The following is a 26706-nucleotide window of genomic DNA, read 5'->3' as shown; positions in this document are numbered from 1 at the left end:
AGTGTTTTTGGTTTGTCTCTCCAAAGGATTTTTTTTTTTTTTTTTATTACTCCAGTATCGGCATCTTGCAGATATTTCTTCATTAACCACTGTTGCCTTTGGCTTGCTTGCTGTATGAAGACCAACTATTAAAACAGTGAGGATGTTTTTGACCATATAGACACAACAGTATGTCTTTCTGCAAAGATTCTTTGAAATGTTATGTATTTGAAAAATGTATAATAGTGTGTATATTGCTTGAACATTTATATGTAAAAAAAAAAAAAGAAAATAAAATTATGTAGAATTATTATAATATAATTGCAAGTTATAATTATATAACAATTATAAACTATTTAGCTGTTTTCTTAGTTACTTCCAGTGCACAAACAACCATTATTCACTTACTATTACTGATTTAGTAACTTGTACTATATTATGTACTGTGTTATATGAGTTCAAGTCAATTACAATTGTAATTTCTGTCATCATAATTAATTTATATAGTGTGATAATTACTTTATGATTTTCTTTGAAAACAATACTTTCTTAAAGGTCCCTTATCATGTTTTTTTTTTTTTTTTTTTTTGAAGCTTTGATTGTGTTTACAGTGTGCAATATAACATGTGTTCATGTTTCGCGTGTTAAAAAACACAGTATTTTTCACACAATAGACTCTATGCACGATTACTTCCGCATTTTGTCTCAGTCCGCTCATCTACATCCGGTGCTGCGCCTGTGTGAAGAATTCTGTGGAGACGATGGCAAATTACACTCGGTGTTTACAAGAGCTTCCCGCGATTACGGTGAATGACGTTAATCGTATTGTGAGGCAGTCAGCTGTCACACCCAACAGTAAGAAGGAGAAGGGCTTCAAATTATATATTTCGAGCTACATCGACAACTTTGAAGGTGAGTATTCTCTCATTTCATTCTAAATCCGACTAACTTTAGCGTCTCCGTTCCTGACCTGTCATAGCGGTCTTTGTATTATTTATATATTTTGTTAAACGTAAATGTATAGTTTTACGTGTTTTCCCTTATGCCTAAAGTGCTTGTTTGTGCAGTGTACATACAAATTATGGAAAACGAATTGTCACTGACTTTTAGTAATTTCTCAGTTTCCAGTAAGGATCAGTTCACAGGAGAAGTCAGCGTGAGGGCGACATGTTTCAGGTCGATGAGGAAGTCAGAGAAGCCCCATAGATTGAGAGTAGGAGAACACAAAAGACAGCTGAACTCTAAATGAAATGCAATTTTTAAACAGAAGTTGTTTGTGGGTTCTACAGCTGTACAAAGACAGGCATAGTCAGTAAATGGGTTCATACGTGCTTCAATTTAAAGATAGTAGTAATTACAGTATATGGGTTTAGAATCTATTTACATATAACATTAATTCCTAATTCTTGTTTTTGTTTAATTTAATTATATTCACAGATTGTATTAAAGGACTCTCGTCCTGTAATACTGTCACAGAGCTGTTGTTCTTGTGTTGCTGGGACAGCACTGTGCAACCACATTGTTGCATTACTCTACCAAGCAGCCCACTACTCACAGCTTGGCATCAGTGCAGTTCCTCCAGTTCACAGCTGTACTGAAATGGAGCAGAGCTGGCACAAACCCAGAACAATGGTAATTTAAATTGAATTTGCATATACAAATTATATAAAAACTGAACTACTGGAAATGCAATACATTAATAAATGCACTGAGCATTAAGTTGATTTTTTTTATTAGCTTTGTAGGTACTACTATGGAGGTAACATAAACACTGCTTTTTAGGAAACATACTTTTTCTACATAACTAGTCACTAACAGCATTTCTGTGGACAGTGATTATTTAGAAATCCTGTAATCTAGTATTACAAATTTTGTTGTAATAATGATTTTATTAATTTTATGGCCCCTGTGTGTTTTCTAGGGAATCAAGCCTGGTCCTGTCAACAGAATGCTGGTTCTGTCTGCAAGACCTAAAGAGAGGAAGCTTGCTGAGGGCTTAAGGTACAACACAAAAATTCTTCAATGTAGTATTTTACTTATTTTTTTTTATTTTTTTTTTACACGTTTACATTTCAAAAAGTGTAAACAATAATTAAACCATTGGACGCAAATTGATTTTTGTTGAAATCTTTTACTATTACAGCAACTATATTATTATATTAGAATTAAGTATTGCAGATAGGCGTAAGCAGCAATATTTGCTTAGAATTGATTTTTAACAGCATTTTAAGGGCATGTTTTTTTAATCGTATAAAAAACACTTACATCTATTCATGTCAAATTCATCAGCTCATACTAAAGAAGATTAATATAAAATGAAACATTTGAAAAATTTTAATTTAAAAAGAAAAATATGAAAGATTAGACTGATTAAAACTAAGGAAATGTATTTTTTGCTTAATACTTATTTTTTAATTTCAGGAGTACCCTTTACAAGGGTGTCACCAGTGAGCTGCCTGACCTCTCAGTCCTCCAAATAGCAGAGGCATATAAGGACTTTGCCAGTGCTGTAGCCCCTTTGGTCACCACTATGGAGATGTCGAATGATGATCCTTTGGTTGATTCTGCCTTTGGCAAAGTTCAGTATGGAAGTGTGCTGTCATACCAGCAGCCAGCAGCAACAACACCCAACGTTACTCACCATCAGGATGCGCCACCACCGCTACCTCTGCCACTAGTTGGTCACAGCTTTGACACATCTGTTTGCTTGTTTGTCCATAGTGAACATGGACAACTACACATGAAGTCACTGGCAGTAAGCTTGGATATGGCACATAAGATAGAGCATGCCACCAAAGAACAAAGTGCATCACTTGATTGGCACTCTGTCCGAAAGCCCCGGGTAACAGCGTCACGTTTTAGGGAGGTTTGTCATGTGCGTGGCCAGAGCTCAGCTGAACACCTGGCTGAAAGAATCTACAAGGGAACTCGCCAGACAGCAGACATGAAGAGAGGTCTTGAAATGGAATCTGCTGCAATTGAGGAATACTGTCTGCTGCGAGAAGTAAACTACCACTCTTGTGGATTCTTAATTCACCCCGATGCACCTTGGCTGGGGGCCTCTCCTGATGGGATTATTTTTGACCCTAAAGAGCACCATGTTTTTGGTCTTTTAGAAATCAAATGTCCAAATGTCAAAAGTTACGTGGACTGTCCTTACCTTAAATTTAACAATGGCACACCAGAACTGAAACAACAACATGCATACTATTGGCAAGTTCAAGGACAAATGCTGATCTCAGGATTGGACTGGTGTGATTTTGTCATTTATGCACAGGATGACATGATGGTCCAGCGCATCTACAAAGACCTCAAAATGTTTCAGAACATTCGAGAGAAAGCCGACCATTTCTTTTTTTACTTTTACCTGCCAAGATGCCTACAGATGTAAACAAACAATAAAAAAAATCTGATAATCATTTAATAGTGTTTTAATATGTATCAAAGTTTTTTATATTAACATCAAATCACTGTACAGGAAATGTTTATCAAAGTTATTTATATTTACATGTTTACATTACTGCATTGCAGGCATCACTGTACAAAAGTTATTTATATTTACATGTTTACATTACTGCATTGCCAGCATCACTGTACAAAAGTTATTTATATTTACATGTTTACATTACTGCAATGCAAATGATCAAAGTTGTATATATTTACATGTTACTATTTGAACAATAAATCCAAATTCGATCCCCAACCAATGTTATCTCATCTTTAATCCTTTGCCCATGCTTTTACTAAGGGGCCATTTTGGTAATTTACAAGGAGGCAAGCAACAGTGTACAGCTGGTTGATACTCCCTGTGATGGAAAGAGGGATGACTGTGTCGAACAGCTTGTGTTGCTTCACCCTGCGGATGAGACGCTCAACGTGGACCCTTAGCCGAGCAATGGACTGTGTCTCCCTCACTTCATCGGCTGACATCTGTTCCCGCTTCGACAGGTAAGCAGGTCTGTAAACTTTGCATGGCACACAGTCATCAACAAGAAAACCTTTGTCGACCATTATCGCCATTCCATGTTTCAACAGCGACACAATCCCAGACTGCTTAAAAAGCTCTTTGTCACTGACAGAACCTGCATACAGGGATGAAACAAAGGTGATTGCACCATGTGGTGCCATGCCGATTAATCCCTTGAAGGTGCAGTGGGACTTGTAAGTGGAGAAGACTTCACTTTGAAGCAGGAGAGAGGATGGAGTTTGGCAACGCAACTCTGTGCAGTCGATCACCACTTGTGTGTCTGGGTAGTCCTGGAACTCATTGGGAAGATGAGCCTTGACTTCCTCCTCAGACATCCAGATGCGGACAGACCCAAGAATGGTGTACAAAAAATTGGCCCAGGTTGTAATAATTCGGCTAACAGTGGACTGATGGATGTTGAATCTGTGGGCCAGATCCTGCTGTTTTAAGCCAACAGAGAGGTGGACCATGAAGAGGAAGAACTCATCAATGGGCTGCAGAGACTGACCCTGTAAAAATAACAAGATTTGCAATTTATTTACATATAATGTGTTGGCTTCCACTGAAAATGTAAAGTTAAGTTTTGTTCTTCTATTTCTTTACCCATGCACTGCCTGTTGTTCCAGCTTCACTCCTTATTGCTCTTGCTCTTGACACACGAATCATGTTGTGGGATGCAGGCTCAATGAGTTTCCAGAAAGCCATTAAATGGCTGTAAGTCACGAACCTAAATGAGATTTAGGACTTTTTTTTTTACATGAATATAAATCATAAAATCACAAACTAAAATGAATTACTTGAAGGAAAACACACACACACACACACACACATATATATATATGGTTACACTTTATTTTAAGGTGTCATTGTTACAGTGTAATTATACAATATTAATAGTAATATTAATTAACAACATGTACTTACTATAGTACTTAAATACTGCATAATTTACTGTTTTTACTATGGTAAGTACATGTAACGTAACGACTGTAAAATAGTGACACAAGTATGTATATATGTATGTATGTATGTATGTATGTATGTATGTATGTATGTATATATATAGAGAGAGAGAGAGAGAGAGAGCGAGAGAGAGAGAGAGAGAGAGAGAGACACATACATATATACACGTATACACACACACACACATATATACATACACGTCATGCGTCATATATAGTTATATCATATAAATCACAAACTAAAATTAATTACTTAAACACACACACAAACACATATATATAGGGTTTAAATCATACCTAGTGTAGAACCTTACATCATCGTCGGAAGCAGCAAATCGCCCCAAACAAAACCTTTGACTGACCGACAACTCCTCCACCTGTCTCCTTAGTCGGTCCACCTCTTTACGGAGATCCTCAGTTTGATCCAGTGCATGATCAACTGCCGCGGGTTCTGGAACTGAACAATAATCATGTTCCAGATGCCGGGCATCCATTGGCATAGGATCCTCATCCACTGGAGTGTAATCCTCCCTTCTTTGCCATACCCCGGCGCGCCTTGGTTCAGCAACGGAGTAGCCGTTCCACTGGAATAAGGTTGGTACAGCTCCCTTCCTCAGCAAGCGGCGCCCTTTAGGGGTCGATGGCTCGATCAAGTCTTCACTTATAAAGTGACGACTGCAGACCCTTGTATGAGAAGTGATGTTAAATCGCTCACGTCGAATGCTGTGAATCCACTTTCTGCGTATTTCTTCGTCCACAGGAAAAGTGTGGAAACTTAGTACAGAGTTGAACTTTGAGGAGGCCACACATAACGGGACACAACAATGGTCAGTCGAACTACTGTCCTCACGACGTTGATATTTAAACTTTCTGAAAGCCATTAGTAATGCTTAACTATATGATACTATAATATAATATAATATTAATATAATATAATATAATACTTAAATTATAAATCGCCGTTTTATGAATGAAAAATTATGAATGAGTTTTGCCGGTAGTACACTTCGTTGTAGAATGCGCTAAACGGAAGTAAAGACCCGGTCTGAGATTCTACCGGAAATACGTAAGCAGAGTTCGTGCATAGAGTGTATTCACCTATCTGTATACCGCTGTTTTCACTGTTATAAAAAGGTGCTGATGACTTCCTTGTTCTATGAAACCTCTCCTTCAGAAATACGTAATGAGTTCTGATTGGGCGAGCGGTTCCTGTGTTGTGATTCGACAGCAGCTGAGCGCACGCTACCCTCCTGGTAACGCGATTGGAATAGTTTTAAGAAGCAACTGGGCAGGATTTGTTTTGAAAATCTGGCAATCTGAACACACTTGCTGTACCTCTAATCACAAAGCGCCTTTCCTGACGAGATCCACGTGAAAATGGAATTTGATATTTTTGCACAGCCCTAACATCTAGTTAAGAAAAGCTAAACAGCGTTGCCCTAACAGAAGTAACATAAACTTTTAAACACACCAACTTAAATAATAAAATAGACTTACCGGTTGTGGTCCATAAACAACACCTTCTACAGACAAAGAGGGAACTGCTCCATCTTTCAAGAATAATCTTTGTGTGAATCTGGCATTAAACTGATTGAGATTGAGGAAGCTGTCCTCATATGTGCTGCACATAGTTTTACATCTGGATTATAATTTTCGGGAATCGGGTTAAACATAAATTGTAACCATTAATCTCAAAGTACAGCGTTCCTGGGAAGCCCAAACAAAGATGATTGGACTCTGAGATGAAAATAACAGCGTTTTGACGATATGGTGACAAACACAAACACAACTCTTCCTTCTTCATCTGAGCGGAACAAGGCCACGCCCCCTGTTTGTGAATTAATGTGGGCGGAGGTTAGTCAAAAAATTGTTTTAGTGATGTCATTACTGCAGGAACTAGAGGGGTGTAGTCCAAACGGGTCGTTTTTTGTAGGCGAATTCTGTTCAATAAAATATCTTGCTTGGCATTGAACTTTGAGTTTTAGAATTTTACAGATATTATTTATACTCTAACAACAACGACATTACACACTAACTAAAGTTTAAAACATGGGATCACGAAGAAGGGGACCTTTAAATAATATACAATCAGCAAATGCAGTACATTAACTGCATGTAAGCAAAACCATGTATAACAACATAAGTACTTATTACATTATTTAAAATAATAAAGATAATCATATATTACATGAATTAGGTAGTAAGTCAAAATAAATAAATATTAAAGTGTGTTTGTGTGTGTATGTATGTATGTATGTATGTATGTTCACTACATAGACGGCTCTTTCTGTCACGCTCACTACACAGACGGCTCTTTCTGTCATGCTCCCTACGTGGACACCTCTTACGCTTACTACACAGATAATGGTGTTTTCGAGCAGAAGATCTGCGATTCTGCTGAAGATATGAGAAACAGTCTTCTCAACCTTTTACCTTTACATAATTTTATGAGATTTAAGAACAATAATGGTTTAAAACCACAGCATTTAGTAGATTCCTTTGCAGCTGCATTACATTGACACAGAAAACAGAACCATGATCAACGAACAAGTCTTGTTGAATTCCTCCACAGTGAAATCTTTAATAAACACTTTAAAACTGTGTGAATGAGCCGAAACAATGAGAGTTAAAGAGGTTTCACTGATCTGAACACAAGATCAACTGATTCTTCTGATTCGTTGAGACCGGAAATCTGAATCTGAGAGTTAAACAGCTGCATGTTCAGATGATGGTCAGGATCTTCATCACTTTTCATATTTCCTCCTAAACTCAGCACTGAACGTCACGGTGAAGGGAGATTCAGTTCAACACAGAGTGATTCAGTGAATTAGATTCTTCAGATCTGAGCTTCAGATTCAGGAACCCTGAGAGAATCAGATTCAGATTGATTCAGATTCACAGAGTCTCAAATGTAATCTTAATGTGGATGTGATTCAGTCAGATTCAGTTTAAGTCTTTATTTCTCTCAGTTTGATTCACTCACCTGTTTTCTGAATCATGGCGCACAAAGACGTTCAGAAAACATCTGACAATAGATTGAAAATGATTATTAAATATTATTATATTCAAATTATTTTCTATGTAATGAGAGAGATTTTACAGTTTAATACACTGATTCAATCATTAAATATGACTTTATATCAGGTCTGTTAAAGAGACCAAATCAAACAATATTTTCATTTATAATGTCAGTCTTTGTTTCTAACAATCATAGAAATCATAATTTAGTCACCAGTGTCTTTCTGATACTCATGTCTCACCCAAGTTTCTTTTTCTGCCACAAGAAACAGATCAAGATGATGATGAGGACTAGACTAATAAAAACAACCAGAATCCACAGCCAATGATCTGTACAAGAGATGAAGAAAATACAGTCAGCTGATCAATAACCACGATTGAACAATATTAGAAAGAAAACCACAAGGGGTTAACTTTGATAATCTTAATGTGATCCAAGACATTATTTTTGAGTCATTATTAGAGTACTTTACTGGCATGATTGATTAACATAAAATAAAGCAAGAATAAACACACAAAACAAACAATACAGAATAAGATTGAACTAATTTGTTTAAGTATAGTGTTGTACCTGAGAGCTGGAGAGTCACTTGATTCAGAACATCTTCACAAACACAAAGATCACAAATATGAGTCAATGTGAGAGAAAAGAGTTAAAGTGGATTGAGTGTGAATGAATCAGATCTGCAGGGTTTTATTAGTGAATAATCAGATGAATAATCACCTGAGTCTGGAGTCACTGCGGTTTCATTCCTCACTGAAAAACAGATTCACAATCATCATGATTCATGTGAAGATTCACAGAAGATTCAGTTCAACACAGAGTCTGATCTCAATCAGGACACACACTGTTTCTCTCACCTCTGAACACGCTCTCAAGACTGAAATGAGTCTGACATGAAAGAGAGAAGCATTAAACATTGTTTAAATACAGTTAATTAATATTCACTAGGAGATGAATGCTGAGCGAGAGCTTGAGTTGATTTACTCCATCAGCAGAATCACAGATGATCTCATGATTCAGATTCACACACTGAGACGTGACGAGACGATCAGAAGAGACAGACGTCACAGGATCAATCAGTTCGTGAGGTTTTAATGGATCTGCGATCAGATGCCTGTCCTGCTCACATTAAACAAAAGAGGATAGAGTCATGTGTGGCATACTTGTGCTGGACCAAATGGAGGTATAGTAATAACTTTTGGGGGCGTCTTTTGGTCCCCGTGAGGAAACAAGCTTAAATCTAAAAATGAAGAAGGTGTTCTGTGAGGTGTAGAGTTAGAAAGAGTTAGAGAGGATAGAAAATACAGTTTGTACTATAAAAAAACAATTACACCTATGAAATGAACCCATAGGAATACCAGTATGTGTGTGTGTGTGTGTGTGTGTGTGTGTGTGTGTGTGAGAGAGGACAGAAACACACTCACCTGTGAATACCAGTGTGTGTGTGTGTGTGTGTGTGAGAGGACAGAAACACACTCACCTGTGAATACCAGTGTGTGTGTGTGTGTGTGTGTGTGTGTGAGGACAGAAACACACTCACCTGTGAATACCAGCTCTGCTCACAGTCAGCACTGAGGGTTTGGTTCAGTGTAACAGACTGAATCTCATACAGAAAACCCCCGGTGCTCTCAATCTCTGAACACAACACATTGATGACGTTTAACATGATTCAGAGCTGAAGAAAGATGAAGAAGTTTTAAATCAATTCTCGCATTATGTTATTATTGTACAAGTGCTTACTTACAACAAACATTCAAACATTAGTGAAATGTGTTTTGATAGGTAATTAAAAAAAAAGTAAATAAAATAACTACTTAAATTAAAGTATGTAGCGAAAACAGATCAGCTGAATTTCTGAATAAAATGTGAAAATCAGAAACAAATATTCGGTTATCAGTGGTACTGTTACTGAAATAATAAAGTGTTTACATGAGTAATATCTGAAAGTGACATCAGAAGAAATGATGTTGATGCATGCTATCATTTTAACACTTTAACCAAGTTTATTCCCAATATGACTTATCATATTCTGATTGAACCTGCGTGTCATTTAAAGCAAATATCGTGCAAATATACCCTCCCTTAGTCCGACATAAACAAACACAACATATAAGCTTTGCCATAAAACTTAAAAGCATTTATTTGCAGGTTCTTAACTGGGCAGCTGATGTAATATAAACCGCGGAACAAATGAATATACCAATTATTCCGGTTGCATTTACATTTTACATGAACCATATTTGAAATCTAATTGAAACACTGATATTAAATAATAATCGTATTTCGCAGAACAGTGTTAAATGTAAACCCGATGCACAAAGGAGTTTTCGGATCGAGATATGCACGAATGCAAGGTGCTGGGTTAAATTTACAAACTATTACACTTATTAAACTATAGCTCTAAGTTTATAAACCCGGTTCTTAGTAAAAGTGTGTTTAAATGTAGCCTTAATCATACCTGAAGAGAATCCTTGGCCAAAAAACGCAGACAGGGAAAGAGCAGAATTAATCTTCGGAAACCTGGATTAATTCTAGCGCGTTTTCGAGCACGAGGAATAGCGGTTCGAGTCCGACGACTACAACAGGATGCAATGCATCACACACATGAACTACACCCGGAAACTGTTGAAACTGCAATGAACGTAAGACCAGCTCTCGGTCACACCAAACACCGGCGCATCTCGATTAATGCAGAGCTCAGAGTTCAGGTCATCAGCACGACGGGATAAAACTGTACATTTCGATTCTGTTTCCACACACTGTCACTTATACCAACGACGGAAATAAACAGAACAGCTAAGACTAGATTGTATTGTAATAGGTAACGCTTCAAAGTTAATATCGAATCAAGTCTAGTTAGCACATAATTAATAACTGAAATAGTTTAATAACAATATTTTGTTGAAGGATCATAAAAATCTTAATTTGCAACTATGAAAATAGTATCAACAAATAGGGCTTAATTTGAGCGATGTGCAGTCTAACATAATAGAGTACACTCTAAAAAACGCTGGGTTGTTTTTTCAACCCAACTGCTGGGTTGAGGCCGTTGGATAGGACTTTGGGATGTTTTAACCCAAGTTTGGGTTGAAAATAACTATCTTTTCTAACCCAGCGGGGGTGGGTTGAGGACGCGGACGTGAAGGAGAGCACGCACGTCACGTCAAAATCGTACGTCTCTCCAGTGCGAGCAGCCGCCATTTTCTCAGCGTGATAGAAGCGAGAAGCGAGTGAAAGACTATGGTAAGTAACGTTAAATATTCAAAATGTAAAGTTATCTTTTATTGTTTACCCGGTTGTATGAAAGGCGGAAACAAAGGAGCTTAACGTTATATCTAACGTTATATAAAAAAAACGGACGCGGTTTTCGCCTCGGACACAGAGGTCTTAACTGCCTCATGTAACGTTACTGAAAGGAGGATGTACTTTTAATATAACGTCTGTGAATGTATTTTGTCATATTTACATAAGATTTTACATTATCTGTTCTCTTTGAGGCGTTAACAGACGGTTATGGTCACGGTTACGCTCATGTGAATTGTCTTTTTTTTCGCGGTTAAACTGAATGTATGTTTGTCTCCTAAAGGAAACGGCATTGTGTAGTAAAGACTAGCATAATTTATTTTGAGGCTGTTGAAGTGGTAACTGTTAAAAGTATGTTTTACATGTAATATTTCAGACTTGTCCAGCTCCTGTCTTCATTGTCCTCGCGCTGAGAGTTAAAGACACAGAAGCTGTTTGTGTGAGGAGTCACAGACCTGTGTGAGGATGAGGAGGAGGTGTTCTTCTGAAGAGAGGGACAGACGGTTTAAGGAGAGTAAACTTCAGAATAACATCAAGTTATCTTTATTTTTACTAAGACTAAAATAATGTGTGTGTTTTTTTTAGATGTTGAAATCCAGAGACAAGATAACTTCATTCTTTTGAGACTGATGTAAGTTAAATTATTATTACTTTTTTTTTTTAGAAAATTTATGTTTCTGTTGTGTCCTGCCTGTTAACTTCACATTTTGATGCAAAAACAGTGTGATTTTATATATGTATGTATGTATGTATATTTTAATATTTTATTGAAACCATTGATGTCCCTCTTTGCAGAACTCAAACTAACTGGAGTTAAGGACACACAAGTCTGCTTGTGTGAGGAGGTGGTTTTCTCAGCTTCTTCTGAAGAGAGGGAAAGATCGTTTAAGGCAAGTAAACTTCATAATTTCATGTTATCAGTTGTTGTTTTTTTACTAAGAGTAAAATAATGTTTGTTTTTTGTTTTTGTAGATGTTAAAAGCAAGAGACATGGGAGATCATCATTCCCTTGAGATTTTATTTAAGTTATTTTTAGAAAATAAATTTTTCTGTTGTCTCCTGCCAGTTTACTTCACATTTTGATGCAACAACAGTGTGATTATGTGCTCATTTCATTAAGACCATTGATGTCTGTGTTTTTTATTGCAGAAATCAAACCAAGTTTGGAGTTGTCTTGTCTGATTTGGAGAGTCATTATTCTTGGTCTTCGCTCTTAGAGGTAAAGTTCACACAAAAAATCATTTACTTGCCCTCAAGTCATTCCAAACCTATAAGACTTTTGTCTGTCTTTACAACATAAATTAATATATTTTTAGTTTTCTCATAATATTTGTTAATCCATTTATAGTTTAGATAATCAGTATTTTCAAGCTTCATAAATATAGAGTTCTTGTAGAAGTAAATTCTGATATTTATATATGAATACATCTTAAATTATATGATAGCAAACATGTATGTTCAAAATAAAATATTGGTCTCCCAGACCAGCAATGGAGGACACAAAAAGAGAATATTAAATATATTCATACGTTTTCCAAAAAATTAGCAGATTTTGTATGAGTCTGGAAAAACATGAGGAGAGTAAATTATAAACATTTTAATTATTTGGTGAACTAACGGTTTGAAGAGCAGCCCTCCATGTACGTGAATATTGTGAGGTATGTGAATGTCATGTCTGTTTTAATGTTTCAGTAAAGAAGCTTTCTGAAAGCAATATTTATTCAAACAATATCACCTGTCCTCACACTAGTGCTGCCATTATAGCATCCTGGAGCGCTGTGGTGGACTGAGACATTAAACAACCACACAAAGTGTTGAAACTTTAAAACCGATTATTTACCTATCCTTACGGATGTGAATACACCTCTACCTGAAAATGGATAGTTTAATTAAATGTTTAATTTTTTCAAATGTGTTTCTCTTAGGCCACTGATGAAGAGCAGGCGGTGACTGGGATGAATGCTGGTCAGAGAGGAGAATCTTCTTTCCCCTAAACTGATGCAGTAGTGGTTTTAAAGGAGGACGCTGCCCTGGATGATGTAGAAGATGTCACATGCTGTGCTGATAGGGTTTCTTCATGATTACATCAGTTATGCTAAAGAGATCATGAAAATTGACCGTGATGCATGATCTGTATTCATGGACAATGAAACAAACTGTAAGTGTATAATTTGTTAAAAAAAAAAAGTTAAATGCTTTTTCTGTGTTGTTTAGTAGAAAAGTTTACACTGTCATTCATACACCTGCTCACATTCTTACACACACACACACACACACACACACGCGTCTGTTAAAGGTTATAATATCAAAGTTAATGTTGTGATTTATTTGTGTACTGTCATGCCAGAATAGTTGGAAAAAAAACTAACTAATTGTAAATTTATTGTATGTGTTTTCGTATATTTTTATACAATATATATACAATTGAACAAAGTCCAATTTGATCTTGTTATATTCATCAAATGTTCAATGCTTTGTTTATGAACTCTGTAGCTGTTAATGCCATCCTTTTCTGCATTTCTTCTAACATGTTACTTTTTGACTTTTCTCTTGTTTTTAATAAATATTTTCCTTTTGGTAATTATTATTTGTGTGTAAAAGTGATATTTAAAATGAACAACATTTGTAGGTTTAAAGCCTAGCTCAATTTGGGTTAATTTTAACGTAGAAATGCATTGTTTCCCCACATGGCTGCACTCTGCGAGTTTATTTACTTCCAGCAGGAGGCGCTAAGAGCGGGAGAGGTAGGTTTCTCCGGTAACGGCTGCTGAGCGGTGCTGAGCTCACAAACGCTGCCTTATCAAGCATATGCGAAATGATATCGAACATTTTCTAAATACAGTAGTTTTCCTTCTGAAATACAGTGATAAAAAAAAACACCCGCTCTGTTTTTTTAAACCCTGCAATATAGTCATTTTAAACCATAAAAAAGGCAACCCAGCAGGCTGGGTTAAATATGATAACCCAACTGGTTGGGTTAAAACAACCCAGCGCTGGGTTCGTCCCTTTTTGACCCAGCGCTGGGTTGTCAAAATAACCCAAATTGGGTTGTTTTCAACCCAGCAGTTTTTAGAGTGTATGTCAATCACTTTGCAAAAAATTAAATAAATAAATAAATAAACATTTAGACTGCATGATTTGCGTGATAGCGCAGGTAAAATGAGGTAAATTAGGTAAAATTACCCTCCTGTATGACTTTTTTTTTTTTTGTATAGTTTAGCAATAATCACACGAAGAGTGCTGGTTTCCCCCAAAACATCAGCACGAATGCAAATGCAATGATGAAGTTCTACTGTGTTTGAATAAACAAGAAGTTACTATAAGTTACAGACACAATAGGCTACTGCCTTTCTTTTTCCATTTCCCAACGAAAATAGTTCCAAACAAATCCACAGGAGAACTGCCTCTCGGAGCAAAATTAGCACTAAATTGGACAAAAATGCTCCTGCACAAACAAATTAAATCTATTATGTATGATGCTAACAAAGTGTAAATTAATAGAAAGTGGTAAAAGAGTCTGAAAACTGAAACTCATCAGCTTTGTTGATGTTCTCCGACTGATTTTCACGAATTCTCTCATCATAAACAATAGAGCACAGATACAATGTAAGTGAGGGATTCATTTCTCAGTGTAGACAGCTTCAGTGATTATAACGATAGTTTTGGTTATTTGAGAGTGCGATGGATCAACGTTAATGATAATGACATTTCTGTACGTAATTTATTTGCCGTTTGAATTATCAATTTATAATGTTTTAATATAATGTTAATCACATTAAATACAGATTCTGTCCCATGAAACATATTTTACATGACATCAATGTCTGGCTCTTGTCTAAAAAGACAGGTTTATGATGTTTGTATTTAATAGATTTGGCCGCTTTTAGCCTCACCCTGGAGTTGGTTCATCCTCTGCATCTGGTGAAAATAATATTATTATTTGAAAGATCGTGTTTATGCATTAATTTAGCAAATCTGTGTATGTCTGTGTTTACTGAAGCTGAAATTGAATACGCTATTAATATATATATATATATATATATATATATATATATATATATATATATATATATATATATATATATATATATATGTATATATATAATATATATATATTATTTCATCCTTTTCTTGACCATGTGACTAAAAACCAAATGTTTTCACCAATTAGCAGACCCCCGATGTAGACACATGCTGGCCCAGGTCTTGATTGATATCAGCACTTCTGTGCCTTCAGGAATGCCACATGGCCCTTTTCTTACTCAAGATGTGTTTGGGACAAGAAAGCAGAAATCCGGAGGCCACACCTAAATGAAGCAAAAGATGACACATAGAAACATGATTTCTGTTGTGTGCAGACGCCATCTTGTTGATGTAGCAGTTGCAGCTGGTCAATCTTTTTTCTCCTTTCAGCCCTGTGTGAGAGATTTTCACTGAATGGTGATGCATGTCAAGATGCATTCAGAATGTGTTTAAGGAAGTTATGTTCATATATAGCCTTACCTATTCTGAAGTGTGCCCTGAAGAAATGTCAGAGAATAACAGTACACCAGCATTTTCCTCACAGAATTAGACCACCATGAGTTGTAACATAGTAACAGATAGATTTTCCCTCTGGCCAGAAATTGCACTGATGTGTAGTACACTTGCAGGAAAGACCATTGAGGTGTTAAGAGGATACTTTGTTACTTGAAGAAAAGAGAAAACTATATAAAATTTTACAAATTCACCGTATACAAAAACTTAGCAATTCACCACAATAAAAATAAAGTAACAATAATCAAACTAGTCCTGCAACACAAAAACTTATTGCCCTGAAATGAGCATTTGCATGATCAAATTCTTTAATCTAGTTGTAGCGTGAGGTATGGCGCAGTAATCACCCATTGGTAAGGAGCATTGGAACAACCTATAGGGAAACAGAATAGGGTATTTAAAGGAAAACACCACAGTTTTTTACACATTTCACTATGTTTTCCCTCAAATTAGACGAGTTGATACTTACCTCTCCTGTCTCAGCGCATGCACTTAATTTCTGTAGTGTGCGGCACCGCTATGTTAGCGATTAGCTTAGCACCATTCATTCCTTAGGATCCAAACAGGGAATTATTTAGAAGCCACCAAACACTTCCATGTTTTCCCTGTTTTTAAAGACTGTTACATGATTAGTTACAAGAGTAAGTATGGTGACACAAAATAAAACATGGCGATTTTCTAAGCAGATAAATATGATAACTTTAATGTAAGGCAGGAGAGCACTTTGAACTCGGTGCAGTAATATCATCACTCCTGCAAACTCACACTCTTTTATTGTTTTAATCACTGAGTAGACGTTCAAAAACAAGACCAATCCAACAGGTTGAAAGTGATCATGTCTGTCAGTTTTACTGGGCCTATATGTATAAAACTTCTAAGAAATGTGCTTTGGAGTAGTGTTACAAAGGTAGCGCAAAAGCGCCATCTAGTGGCTTTTAGTAGATGTGCTGGAAGTGATTGCACATGACAATAACAGCTACGCCACAGGAAAACTGTTCCTGAAGTCGCGATGCAGTGTTGGGGTTAATTACTAATAACTGTGTGCGTCCATTTGAGAAAAGTGAGTCTCTAATTTTTCATCATTTGTTTAAGATTTATTATATATGTGAATATCTAGAAATAATCGAGTATTTGGGTAATACATCCACTCGATAGAATTGATGAGTCATGCCATATCGTTAGTATTGGATGAACGTCATTGTAAAATGTTCATGCACGTTGTTTGTTAGAGATTGAAGTGTTGCTCTTGGATTATTGAAACACATACCTTATTATTTGTTATGTACAATTTAATAAGTGAAGAAATTGTGACTTCTAAGTTATGATTCAGCCTGGTTAAGCTGTTGTATTGTGCTAGACATGATGCTTAGCTAATCCACATCAATAATTATGCTTTATGTAACATTGATTACTGTTTTGTTTATTTGCAGCCACACACACACAACCAACATGCTTATGATTATGATCTAAATCTACCATCTCCATAAACATAAGCTGAGTGCCAACTGCTGCATCCAACTTTGTACCTATATTGTAAAGTGTGGCAATGTTGCTGTCGAATGTATGTCTGTGCTGCTGAAGAAAGTTCAGTAAACTGTTCAAACTGATTCCTGCCTCCTGTCCTGCGTTCTGACAGACGCTCCAAGGCGAGAACTATAACCTCCTAAGCACCTGTGGTCCTTTCTCTCAAACAATTTGGTCCTTCGAGCCGGATATCAGTGCTTACCTTGGTTAAAGATGGCTACTTCTAAAGACAAGAGTGAAGTCCTTCCAGAATCTGTGCGGCCAAGACGTCAAGTCCGACTGCCAGCCTATTTGTCAGACTACCAAGTAAATGTATCCAGCCACAGAGAACTGGCTTCCTCTTATACAGCAGATACTGCAGCACAGACTACATTTAGACGAGAAGAGGAGTGCAGTGCAGAGAGTGATGGAACTGCTAGGAAAGTGCCTTCAGCTGGTTCAGCATCGGCCAGACCTGGAAGTCAGTATTCGACAAGAGATGAGTGGGGAACCTTTTATGCTGAATTAGAGGACATTCAAGCTCAGCTTGGCCAGGACACCCAGCTCATACGGAGTTTACGAGATAGAGTGCGCCAGCATGTATTATCCAAATGCTGTGGGGAGGAAATCCCACATGCAGATACACGCCCATTACTGAGAGATGACAGAGTTTCTTCGCCTGCAACCAGGCAGCCCCTTTCAAACCTTGCTCACTTATCATCCTCACCAGCCTCCTTCTCAGCCTTATCCCAAGTCTCATCACTCCAGACCCAAGTATCAGCTGTGTCCTCAGGCGAGTCCCATTCAGTTACCCACCTAACACCACAGAGACTCAGAACAACATTGGAAGTAAATCCACCTCCTCAGGAGGACGAGTCATGGCCTGAACCACCACCTTCTGTATGTGATGATGCACCATACAGAGCTAGGGAAGAGCGTGAATTCCCAGTCAGTTATGCTACTTCTATCAGTTATTCAAACCCAGTGGAATTAGCTGTGGAGAGAGCAGTAGCACAGCCCTACTATGCACATTATGTTCCAGCCTGTGTAAACTCATTCCAGAATCCGTCACTCAGACCTGACCGAGGGGATATAAGAACTAACCCCATTTCACAAGATACACAGGGTCAGAGCAGTTCATTGTATCCTTCCCTCGCACGCCCTCCAACTCAAGCTCTGTATTCAAGGCCCTATTCTACACCCTGGCCGAATGTTGCTCCACCAGCTCAGCAACAATCTATGTATGCTCCACGATCAGTGCAACAGACTGAACCATGGCTTAAACACTCAGAAATGCCATACAGCCAGCCACAGCCATCGCCTTATGAAACCTTTCCCACATCACTGCTAGCACAGGAGAAAGTCTATCTAGGCCCTAAGCCACGAATCCCCATGCTGGTTCATCGAGATCCTGCAGAATTCGCCAGGTTGAAGATGTCATTGGAGAATCTACTGCCAGCTGATACCACCGAGCTCTTTAAGTACCAGATATTGGTTGACCATCTCAAATTAGAGGAAGCCTCCCTTATTGCTGACTCTTATCTGAACTCTGCCACCCCATACTCTGACACAATGAAAGCCTTAAACGAGAGGTTTGGTCAACCGCATCAGTTAGCCCTCAAAAGAATTGCCCAAGTCATGGATGCTCCTGACATCAAGCGAGGGGATCATGAGGCATTTCAGAGGTTTGCACTACAGATCAGAGCTCTTGTGGGGATGTTGGAAACCCTTGGTGTAGAGGGAGAAGTGGAGTTGAAATGTGGTTCCCATGTTGCCAGACTGCTTGGCAAACTACCTCCAGAGTTGCGTGCAGACTTCCGCCGACACCTGTATTATCAGTCCGATTCAGTTTATACATTACCTGAATTCTCTAAGTGGCTCCAGTACGAAGCATGGTGTCAGGGCCATACCGAACCATTCACCAAAGGAAATCCTGAGTGCCGAACCAAGCCAGCCCGCCTAACCAGACCAGCCACGGTCCTCCATGGTGCCAAAGCTGCCTCACAGATAAAGGGCCCAGATCCAGGAACTAAAACATCCACCTCAAGTAGGAAAAGGGGTAAAGTGCTACCTTATTGTCCATATTGTGAAAGCTCTGAACATTTCTTAAGTCAGTGCGCTACTTTCCAGACTTTCACTGCTGAGCAGATCCGTACATGGATTACTGATAACAAGAGGTGCATACAATGTGGTAGATCTCATGCTGTTACACATTGCACTCTTAAGAAACCATGCAGCATTTGTCAAAACCAACACCTTCAGATACTGCATGAAGTCAATTCCAAGGCAGGTAAAGAGGGCATATGTATGTTGAGCTCTGCAGTTGGCACTGCTTACTTGAATCGTCCAACAGACTGCAGCCGGGTATTACTGAAAGTGGTGAAAGTTTGTCTGCAGTATCGTGAACGAGTTCTGGAGACTTATGCTGTCCTTGACGATGGCTCTGAGAGGACTATTCTTCTATGTGAAGCAGCAGATAAGCTCGGCTTGCGTGGAATCCCTGAGGAACTGGCATTGAGAACAATCAGACAAGAAACCCAAGTACTTCAAGGAGCCTCTGTCTCTTTCAGTGTTTCATCTGCCTCACAGCCTAAACGGAATTACCACATTAGTGGTGCATTCACTGCTCAGAATCTGGGACTGGCTGATCATTCCTACCCACTAGCCACCTTACAGAAAAGGTACCGGCACCTCAGAGGCTTGCCACTTGAGCCATTCGATCGAGTATCTCCTCTCCTTCTCATTGGAGCTGATCAACCTCATCTGATAACTCCAACAGAACCAGTGCGTCTGGGACCACCAGGAGGACCTGTTGCTATACGGACCAGATTAGGGTGGACACTACAAGGCCCAGCCAGAGGTCTACCACACCATCCTAGATCCCAGAACTGTTACCTGACCTCAGTAAACCCTGAAACAGCTGAACTTCTGAGAAATGTGGAGAAGTTGTGGCAGGTGGACACGTTACCATTCAAATCAGAGAAACAGGTAACTCGATCACGAGAGGATCAAGAGGCACTCTCACTGCTGGAAAGTAAAACCATCCGTGTTGAGCATAACAAGGTCCAGCACTATGCAACCCCTTTGCTACGGAAGAGAAATACTTCCCCTTTTCACGCAACTAGAGATGCTGTCATGCCAAGTCTCCGAGGTACAGAGAAACGACTCGCTAAAGATGAAGACAAAGCCTCAGCATACATAACAGAAATCAGTAAACTTGAACTGGCAGGCTCAGTACGCAAGCTGACCGAGGAAGAGGTTGCACAGAGTGAGGAATCATGGTTCATTCCTCATCATTTAGTACATCATAATGGGAAGAACCGCCTAGTATTCAATTGTTCTTACCAATTCCATGGCCGCAACCTCAACGAATCTCTTCTTCCTGGGCCAACCCTCGGTCCGTCACTCCTGGGGGTGCTGCTTCGTTTCGTGAGCATGCCATCGCGATAAGTGGAGACATAAAGGCCATGTTCCACCAGGTCTGCCTCCTGCCTGAGGACAAGTCCCTTCTTCGGTTTGTGTGGCGAAACCTCTGCCGTGATGTGCCTCCTGTGGTGTATGAGTGGCAGGTCCTGCCATTTGGCACCACATGTTCTCCTTGTTGTGCCACCTTTGCCCTCCAAAAACATGTGCACGATCACAGCAATGAGGAAGAAGATGTCAGGAATTCGGTAGATAGGTGTTTCTATGTAGACAACTGTCTACAGAGTCTACCGTCAAAAGCTGAAGCCAAAGAACTACTTGACAAATTGCGAGTCCTGTTGGCATCAGGGGGCTTTGAGATCCGCCAGTGGGCTAGTAATGCCCCCGAAATTCTCAGCCATCTTCCTCAAGAAGCTCGCTCAGATAATGCTGAACTGTGGCTCACCCAAAACTCTGCTGATATTCAAGAGTCTACATTAGGACTAAGATGGCACTGCCCTACAGATACCATCGGCTATAAGCATAGACTGGATGACTACGGCCCAACAACAATGCGTACTGTGTACCGTACTTTGGCCAAACAGTATGACCCTTTGGGGCTAATATTGCCATATACAACTCGAGCCAAGGTGATTGTACAGCGACTCTGGGATAAACAGAGGGAGTGGGATGACCCATTACTACCTGAGGAGCTGCTGCAAGCCTGGAATGCATGGGTATCAGAACTGCCTGAATTATCTTGTATTACCTTACCTCGCTGCTATGTTCCCACAACAATGGACCAGCCAGATGTGACAAGAGAGGTCCATGTGTTCTGTGATGCATCTGACAGAGCATATGGATCAGTGGCCTACCTACGCTCTGAAGATGCCTATGGTGGAGTTCACCTGGCTTTCCTGCTGGCCAGATCTCGAGTTGCACCAAAAAGACAACAATCCATGCCAAGACTGGAGCTATGTGCAGCAGTCACTGGAGCTCAACTTGCAAAGCTGATAGTCAGTGAGCTCACCTTACCCATCAAGAGAACAATCCTGTGGTCCGACTCGACCACCGTCCTGACATGGCTCCGGTCAGACTCGTGTCGATTCAAGGTCTTTGTGGGAACCAGGATTGCTGAAATCCAAGAGCTCACAGATCAGCAGTCATGGAGGTATGTGAGCTCCACCCTTAACCCAGCAGATGACCTGACCAGGGGCAAATCCTTGGTGGAACTAGCACAACCAAATAGGTGGTGTCAAGGCCCATCCTTTCTATTGCAACCACCTCATGAGTGGCCTGAAGCTCCAGCTTGGACATATGAAGAAGACCCTACAGAGTTGCGACGGTCCTTGTTCTGTCATTTCATCTCAACCAGCTCGGATAAGTCTGTCCCTGATTCAAGTCAGTATGCTACATGGAGTGAACTAGTGGAGGCCACAGCACGCACACTTCAGCATGATAAAGCAGAGCAAGACGTTTCACCTACTTCCAGGGCTTATCAGCAGGCAGTCCTTTCCTCATTCAACAGTCCCAGCTCGAAAGTTTCCCGGGAGGAATACCACCTTCTCAAGGCCAACAAATCAGTTCCTTCCAGTAGTCGCCTTCTTGTTCTGGCTCCTGAATTTGATGCAACAGATGAGATCATCCGAGTTGGCGGCCGCCTTCGTAGAGCAGAGGATTTGGATCCAAACTTCAAACACCCTATTGTGCTAGATCCGGGCCATTACATCACCAAATTATTAATCCAGGATTGGGACCAGAGATTATGCCACCCTGGACCAGAGCGTGTCTTCGCTGAACTTCGGCGGTCTTACTGGATATTGAGAGGGCGCGAGGCTGTCCGGAAGCACCAGTATGCCTGTCTGGAGTGCCGAAAGTTGAGATCTAAAACCTGTTGTACCAAAGATGGCTGACTTGCCTCCTGCTCGACTCCGTTTGTTCAAGCCAGCATTTTATTCCACTGGGATGGACTGCTTTGGGCCATTCCAGGTGAAGATTGGCAGGCGTACAGAAAAACGGTGGGGTATTATATTTAAATGCCTTACCACTCGAGCAGTGCATCTGGACGTACTCACCTCCATTGATACAGATGCCTTCTTGATGGCTGTACGAAGGTTTACCGCACGCCGTGGTACCCCTGCTGAGCTTTACTCAGACCAAGGGACAAATTTCAGAGGAGGAGAGAAAGAGTTTGAGAGAGGCTTTCTCTGTTATGAGTACTGACCTGCAAGGTTTGCTGGCGAAACATCAGATCAACTTTCACTTTCAATCCTCCAACAGCTCCACACTTTGGAGGAGTGTGGGAGCGAGAGATTCGCTCTGTGAAAGCAGCACTTAGCACCACAATTGGAGCACAGAGCGTTCCCGAGGAAGTACTCAGAACAGTTTTAATTGAGGTGGAAGCGATCTTGAATTCTAAACCGTTGGGGTATGTGTCATCCAACATCTCAGATGTTGACCCAATAACACCAAATCATCTTCTGATGGGGCGGCCCAGTAGTTCATTTCCGCAAGTTGTCTACCAAGATTCTGAACGCCTAAGCCGCAGACGGTGGAGACAAAGTCAGATACTGGTGGATCACTTCTGGGCCAAGTTTATAAGTTACTACTTACCTGGTCTGCAGCTGAGGCAGAAATGGCAAGGAACTACTGCGGATCTTACAGAGGGGTCTGTCGTGATGATGGTTGATCCCCAATTGCCAAGGGCTCTATGGTTAGTTGGCAAAGTGGTGAGGGTGTTTCCTAGTGCTGATGGACATGTAAGAGCAGCTGAGGTGAAAGGTCGATAACAAGAGTTTACCAGACCTGTGGTAAGGTTAATTAAGCTGCCTGAACTGCCTAATGATGATTAAAATTCAATTGGAACACATTTACACTGCCAAATGTGGGGCGGGCTGTTACAAAGGTAGCGCAAAAGCGCCATCTAGTGGCTTTTAGTAGATGTGCTGGAAGTGATTGCACATGACAATAACAGCTACGCCACAGGAAAACTGTTCCTGAAGTCGCGATGCAGTGTTGGGGTTAATTATTAATAACTGTGTGCGTCCATTTGAGAAAAGTGAGTCTCTAATTTTTCATCATTTGTTTAAGATTTATTATATATGTGAATATCTAGAAATAATCGAGTATTTGGGTAATACATCCACTCGATAGAATTGATGAGTCATGCCATATCGTTAGTATTGGATGAACGTCATTGTAAAATGTTCATGCACGTTGTTTGTTAGAGATTGAAGTGTTGCTCTTGGATTATTGAAAACACATACCTTATTATTTGTTATGTACAATTTAATAAGTGAAGAAATTGTGACTTCTAAGTTATGATTCAGCCTGGTTAAGCTGTTGTATTGTGGCTAGACATGATGCTTAGTAATCCACATCAATAATTATGCTTTATGTAACATTGATTACTGTTTTGTTTATTTGCAGCCACACGACACACAACCAACATGCTTATGATTATGATCTAAATCTACCATCTCCATAAACATAAGCTGAGTGCCAACTGCTGCATCCAACTTTGTACCTATATTGTAAAGTGTGGCAATGTTGCTGTCGAATGTATGTCTGTGCTGCTGAAGAAAGTTCAGTAAACTGTTCAAACTGATTCCTGCCTCCTGTCCTGCGTTCTGACAGACGCTCCAAGGCGAGAACTATAACCTCCTAAGCACCTGTGGTCCTTTCTCTCAAACAAGTAGTCTTAAGCTTTGACTTAAGTGTAAAAAGACTCTTAGAAAAAAGTAAGACTTTTCTAAGAGTAGGAGACTTCTATAAAGAAGCTAAAAATGACTTTAAGTCTAAGACTGATTCTTAAGTGCTGACTGTGGTGACACTTAAGGACTACAATGATGTCAACACAAAATGGCTGACCTTGACCTTGACCTCCGACCTCAGTCAATCGTGAGCTCATCTAAAGCTACAGCAGCACAACACTGATAATTTAAAGTAAGTACAATAAAGTCATTCCATCAAGACACTGAAATAGTCTAATATTTTAATTTATTTTTTAAATGACTTGCAGTGTGCAAAATTATCACTTCCTGTTGGTTTACAGTTAGAGCAATGATGTAAACATGAGTTACATCTGTGTGTATTTATACTATACTGCTATAAATTTAGCTAGCTCCTGTGTTTGTGTCCTGCCTTTATCTCTGTGAATGTTTTTGGATTAGTCTACTCATTCACCGACAGTTCGGTTCTGTCTGTTGTCTTTTCTGTGCTACTAGATCCTGCTTTCATCTGCAGGACAACACTGACAAACTTCTGGCACTAGCATTTGGACCTTGAGTTTTCATCCTTGACAAGTTGACTAGCCCAAAATAAATAAGCATGTTACATGAAAGCATGCTTTGCTTTTGCAGTACAATTAAGTGCTATATATATATTTTTTTTTTATGTGGACAAAGTGCTACTAATGACATAGTAAAAGTGTACTTGATCGTACTATGTATATAAAAGTGTATGTGAATATCATATAGCCGAACTGGAATATTAGTTACAATAAATTTGAAGTCAATTAATAATAATAAAAAAAAAATGTGGGGAATACATTATACATACATTTTGGACATTTTATATCATTCTTATATTTTAAATACTTCACAAGTCCGTTTTCTACAGGTGTGATGAGTAATTTTAACAGTGTATAAAAGATGGGTTCAAGTGTACTACAGGTGGTGACTAAATACATTGTTAAAAACCTGTTTTAGTTCATTTCCATGCGGACTCAAAATAGCTCAGTTGAGTACACATAGATGTTGGTATCTTAAGTAAAGAATAGTTTTTACTACAAAATTAGTGTGAAAATAAAGCACTTTAAGAACATTATGGAAGTATTCTGAAAGAAAGTGTGTTTTAGTGGACTTTTTCACCTTGGTTACTTGTATGATCGTGTTAGCTATAATGTTTCTGCACTAATCTGAAAGTGAAAACCACAATAAAGTACATTGATGCAGTACTGCTGCGATCGTAAGTTTACTTGAAACCAAATTTACAATTGGCCACGAAGGAAAAATTTTTTTACAGCTCACCGGAAGGCATTTAGTTCTTCCTGTAACCTATACATGTGTGTATTCTGACAAATCTAGAGCATTTTGTTCTTCATTTATTATTCTCATGTTGGCAATATTGGAGAAGAACAGAAAAGCTTATTACTCTCTCATCAAGAGAAAGTAGGTCACCACATTAACTCGGTGTCAAACATAACTCTGCAAACATAACTTCCTTTTTTTTTCAGTTTAAAGCCTTCAACTATATGACACGAGGTGTAATCTAGTTCCTAAACCCAAGACAGATGTTCGGTTGGTAACTGAGGCCCATTCTGTTGAATTATGATTACAAAGAATTTGCTTTTGTTTTGCCCAAAGTTTTAGTAATAGATTCAATAACTTGACAAAAAGACATATGTAATAATTCTCATTGATTATTCTGATCTAGTTAAAAGATAGTTTTATGCACTATTTATAGATTTATAATTAGTAGAATATTTAGGAAATGAAAAGCCTGTCGAACAGAAATAGTTTTGTTAAATTAATCATTTTTAAATTAAGTTCGTTGAATGAATAACTTAAAACGAGGTAACGAATTATTATTATTGTGGGAACAATTAAGTAAAACGATGGACATTTTTTTTATCGTGCACACGATTTACTGAAAACGAATTAATATTGATTATTTCACTATGTATTTAAAAAATGGAAATACGTGTGGTATCGTGCGTGATTTAACTTAAAACGGGGGACAAATTAAATCCCGCGCACTATATACTGGGTTCCATAGGATACTCAGAAATGTCGCAATGTATTTATAACTAAGAAAGTATTATTTTTAATTAAATTAGATAAATGTTAAACATCATGTGTTTTAATTGGTAATGAAAATAGGATGTTAGTATTATCCACGCCTCCAGTAGGCTATAACGAGCTCCCTTTAGATCATGCTGGCATTTTATGTTGCAAACAATTTAACTGGTAAACGGTTAAGTGACTCATTTTAGAAAGCGTGTAAACCCGAACAGTATACGAACTTATAAA

General features: G+C 38.8%; 1 protein-coding gene and 3 long non-coding RNA genes across 4 annotated transcripts; 1 reads left to right on the top strand and 3 right to left on the bottom strand.

The window, feature by feature from the left end:
• Positions 1–682: 682 nt before the first annotated feature.
• Positions 683–1962, top strand: LOC113094626 (uncharacterized). Its single transcript, XR_003288140.1, has 3 exons — positions 683–891; positions 1417–1611; positions 1901–1962. It is a non-coding gene; the product is annotated as an uncharacterized LOC113094626 (long non-coding RNA).
• Positions 1963–3699: 1737 nt separating this feature from the next.
• Positions 3700–5433, bottom strand: LOC113094609 (uncharacterized). The gene is made up of 3 exons (XM_026260205.1): positions 5206–5433; positions 4550–4673; positions 3700–4455 (listed from the first exon to the last, which is right to left on the bottom strand). The coding sequence occupies exons 1-3, from the start codon at positions 5406–5408 to the stop codon at positions 3700–3702; spliced, it is 1083 nt and encodes a 360-aa protein (XP_026115990.1). The 5' UTR covers positions 5409–5433.
• A 2037-nt stretch (positions 5434–7470) lies between these two features.
• Positions 7471–8685, bottom strand: LOC113094625 (uncharacterized). Its single transcript, XR_003288139.1, has 5 exons — positions 8651–8685; positions 8498–8530; positions 8169–8256; positions 7892–7933; positions 7471–7772 (listed from the first exon to the last, which is right to left on the bottom strand). It is a non-coding gene; the product is annotated as an uncharacterized LOC113094625 (long non-coding RNA).
• A 6852-nt stretch (positions 8686–15537) lies between these two features.
• LOC113094623 (uncharacterized) lies at positions 15538–16407 on the bottom strand. The gene is made up of 3 exons (XR_003288137.1): positions 16239–16407; positions 15737–16142; positions 15538–15648 (listed from the first exon to the last, which is right to left on the bottom strand). It is a non-coding gene; the product is annotated as an uncharacterized LOC113094623 (long non-coding RNA).
• Between the last annotated feature and the right edge of the window lie 10299 nt (positions 16408–26706).

The sequence above is a fragment of the Carassius auratus genome, unplaced genomic scaffold, assembly GCF_003368295.1.
Source record: "Carassius auratus strain Wakin unplaced genomic scaffold, ASM336829v1 scaf_tig00215412, whole genome shotgun sequence".
Classification (NCBI taxonomy): Eukaryota; Metazoa; Chordata; class Actinopteri; order Cypriniformes; family Cyprinidae; genus Carassius; species Carassius auratus.
Note: the sequence above shows the minus strand (reverse complement) of the source record. Positions and strands in the feature narration are given on the sequence as shown.

Bases quoted from the DNA above. Each gene is read 5' to 3' on its own strand.
- LOC113094609 (XM_026260205.1), bottom strand. From the start codon at position 5,408: ATGCCAATGGATGCCCGGCATCTGGAACATGATTATTGTTCAGTTCCA. The intron at 4,674-5,205 runs GTATGATTTAAA...AATCTCATTTAG, and splicing joins GATGTAAGGTTCTACACTAG to GTTCGTGACTTACAGCCATT. The intron at 4,456-4,549 runs GTAAAGAAATAG...TTATTTTTACAG, and splicing joins GAACAACAGGCAGTGCATGG to GGTCAGTCTCTGCAGCCCAT.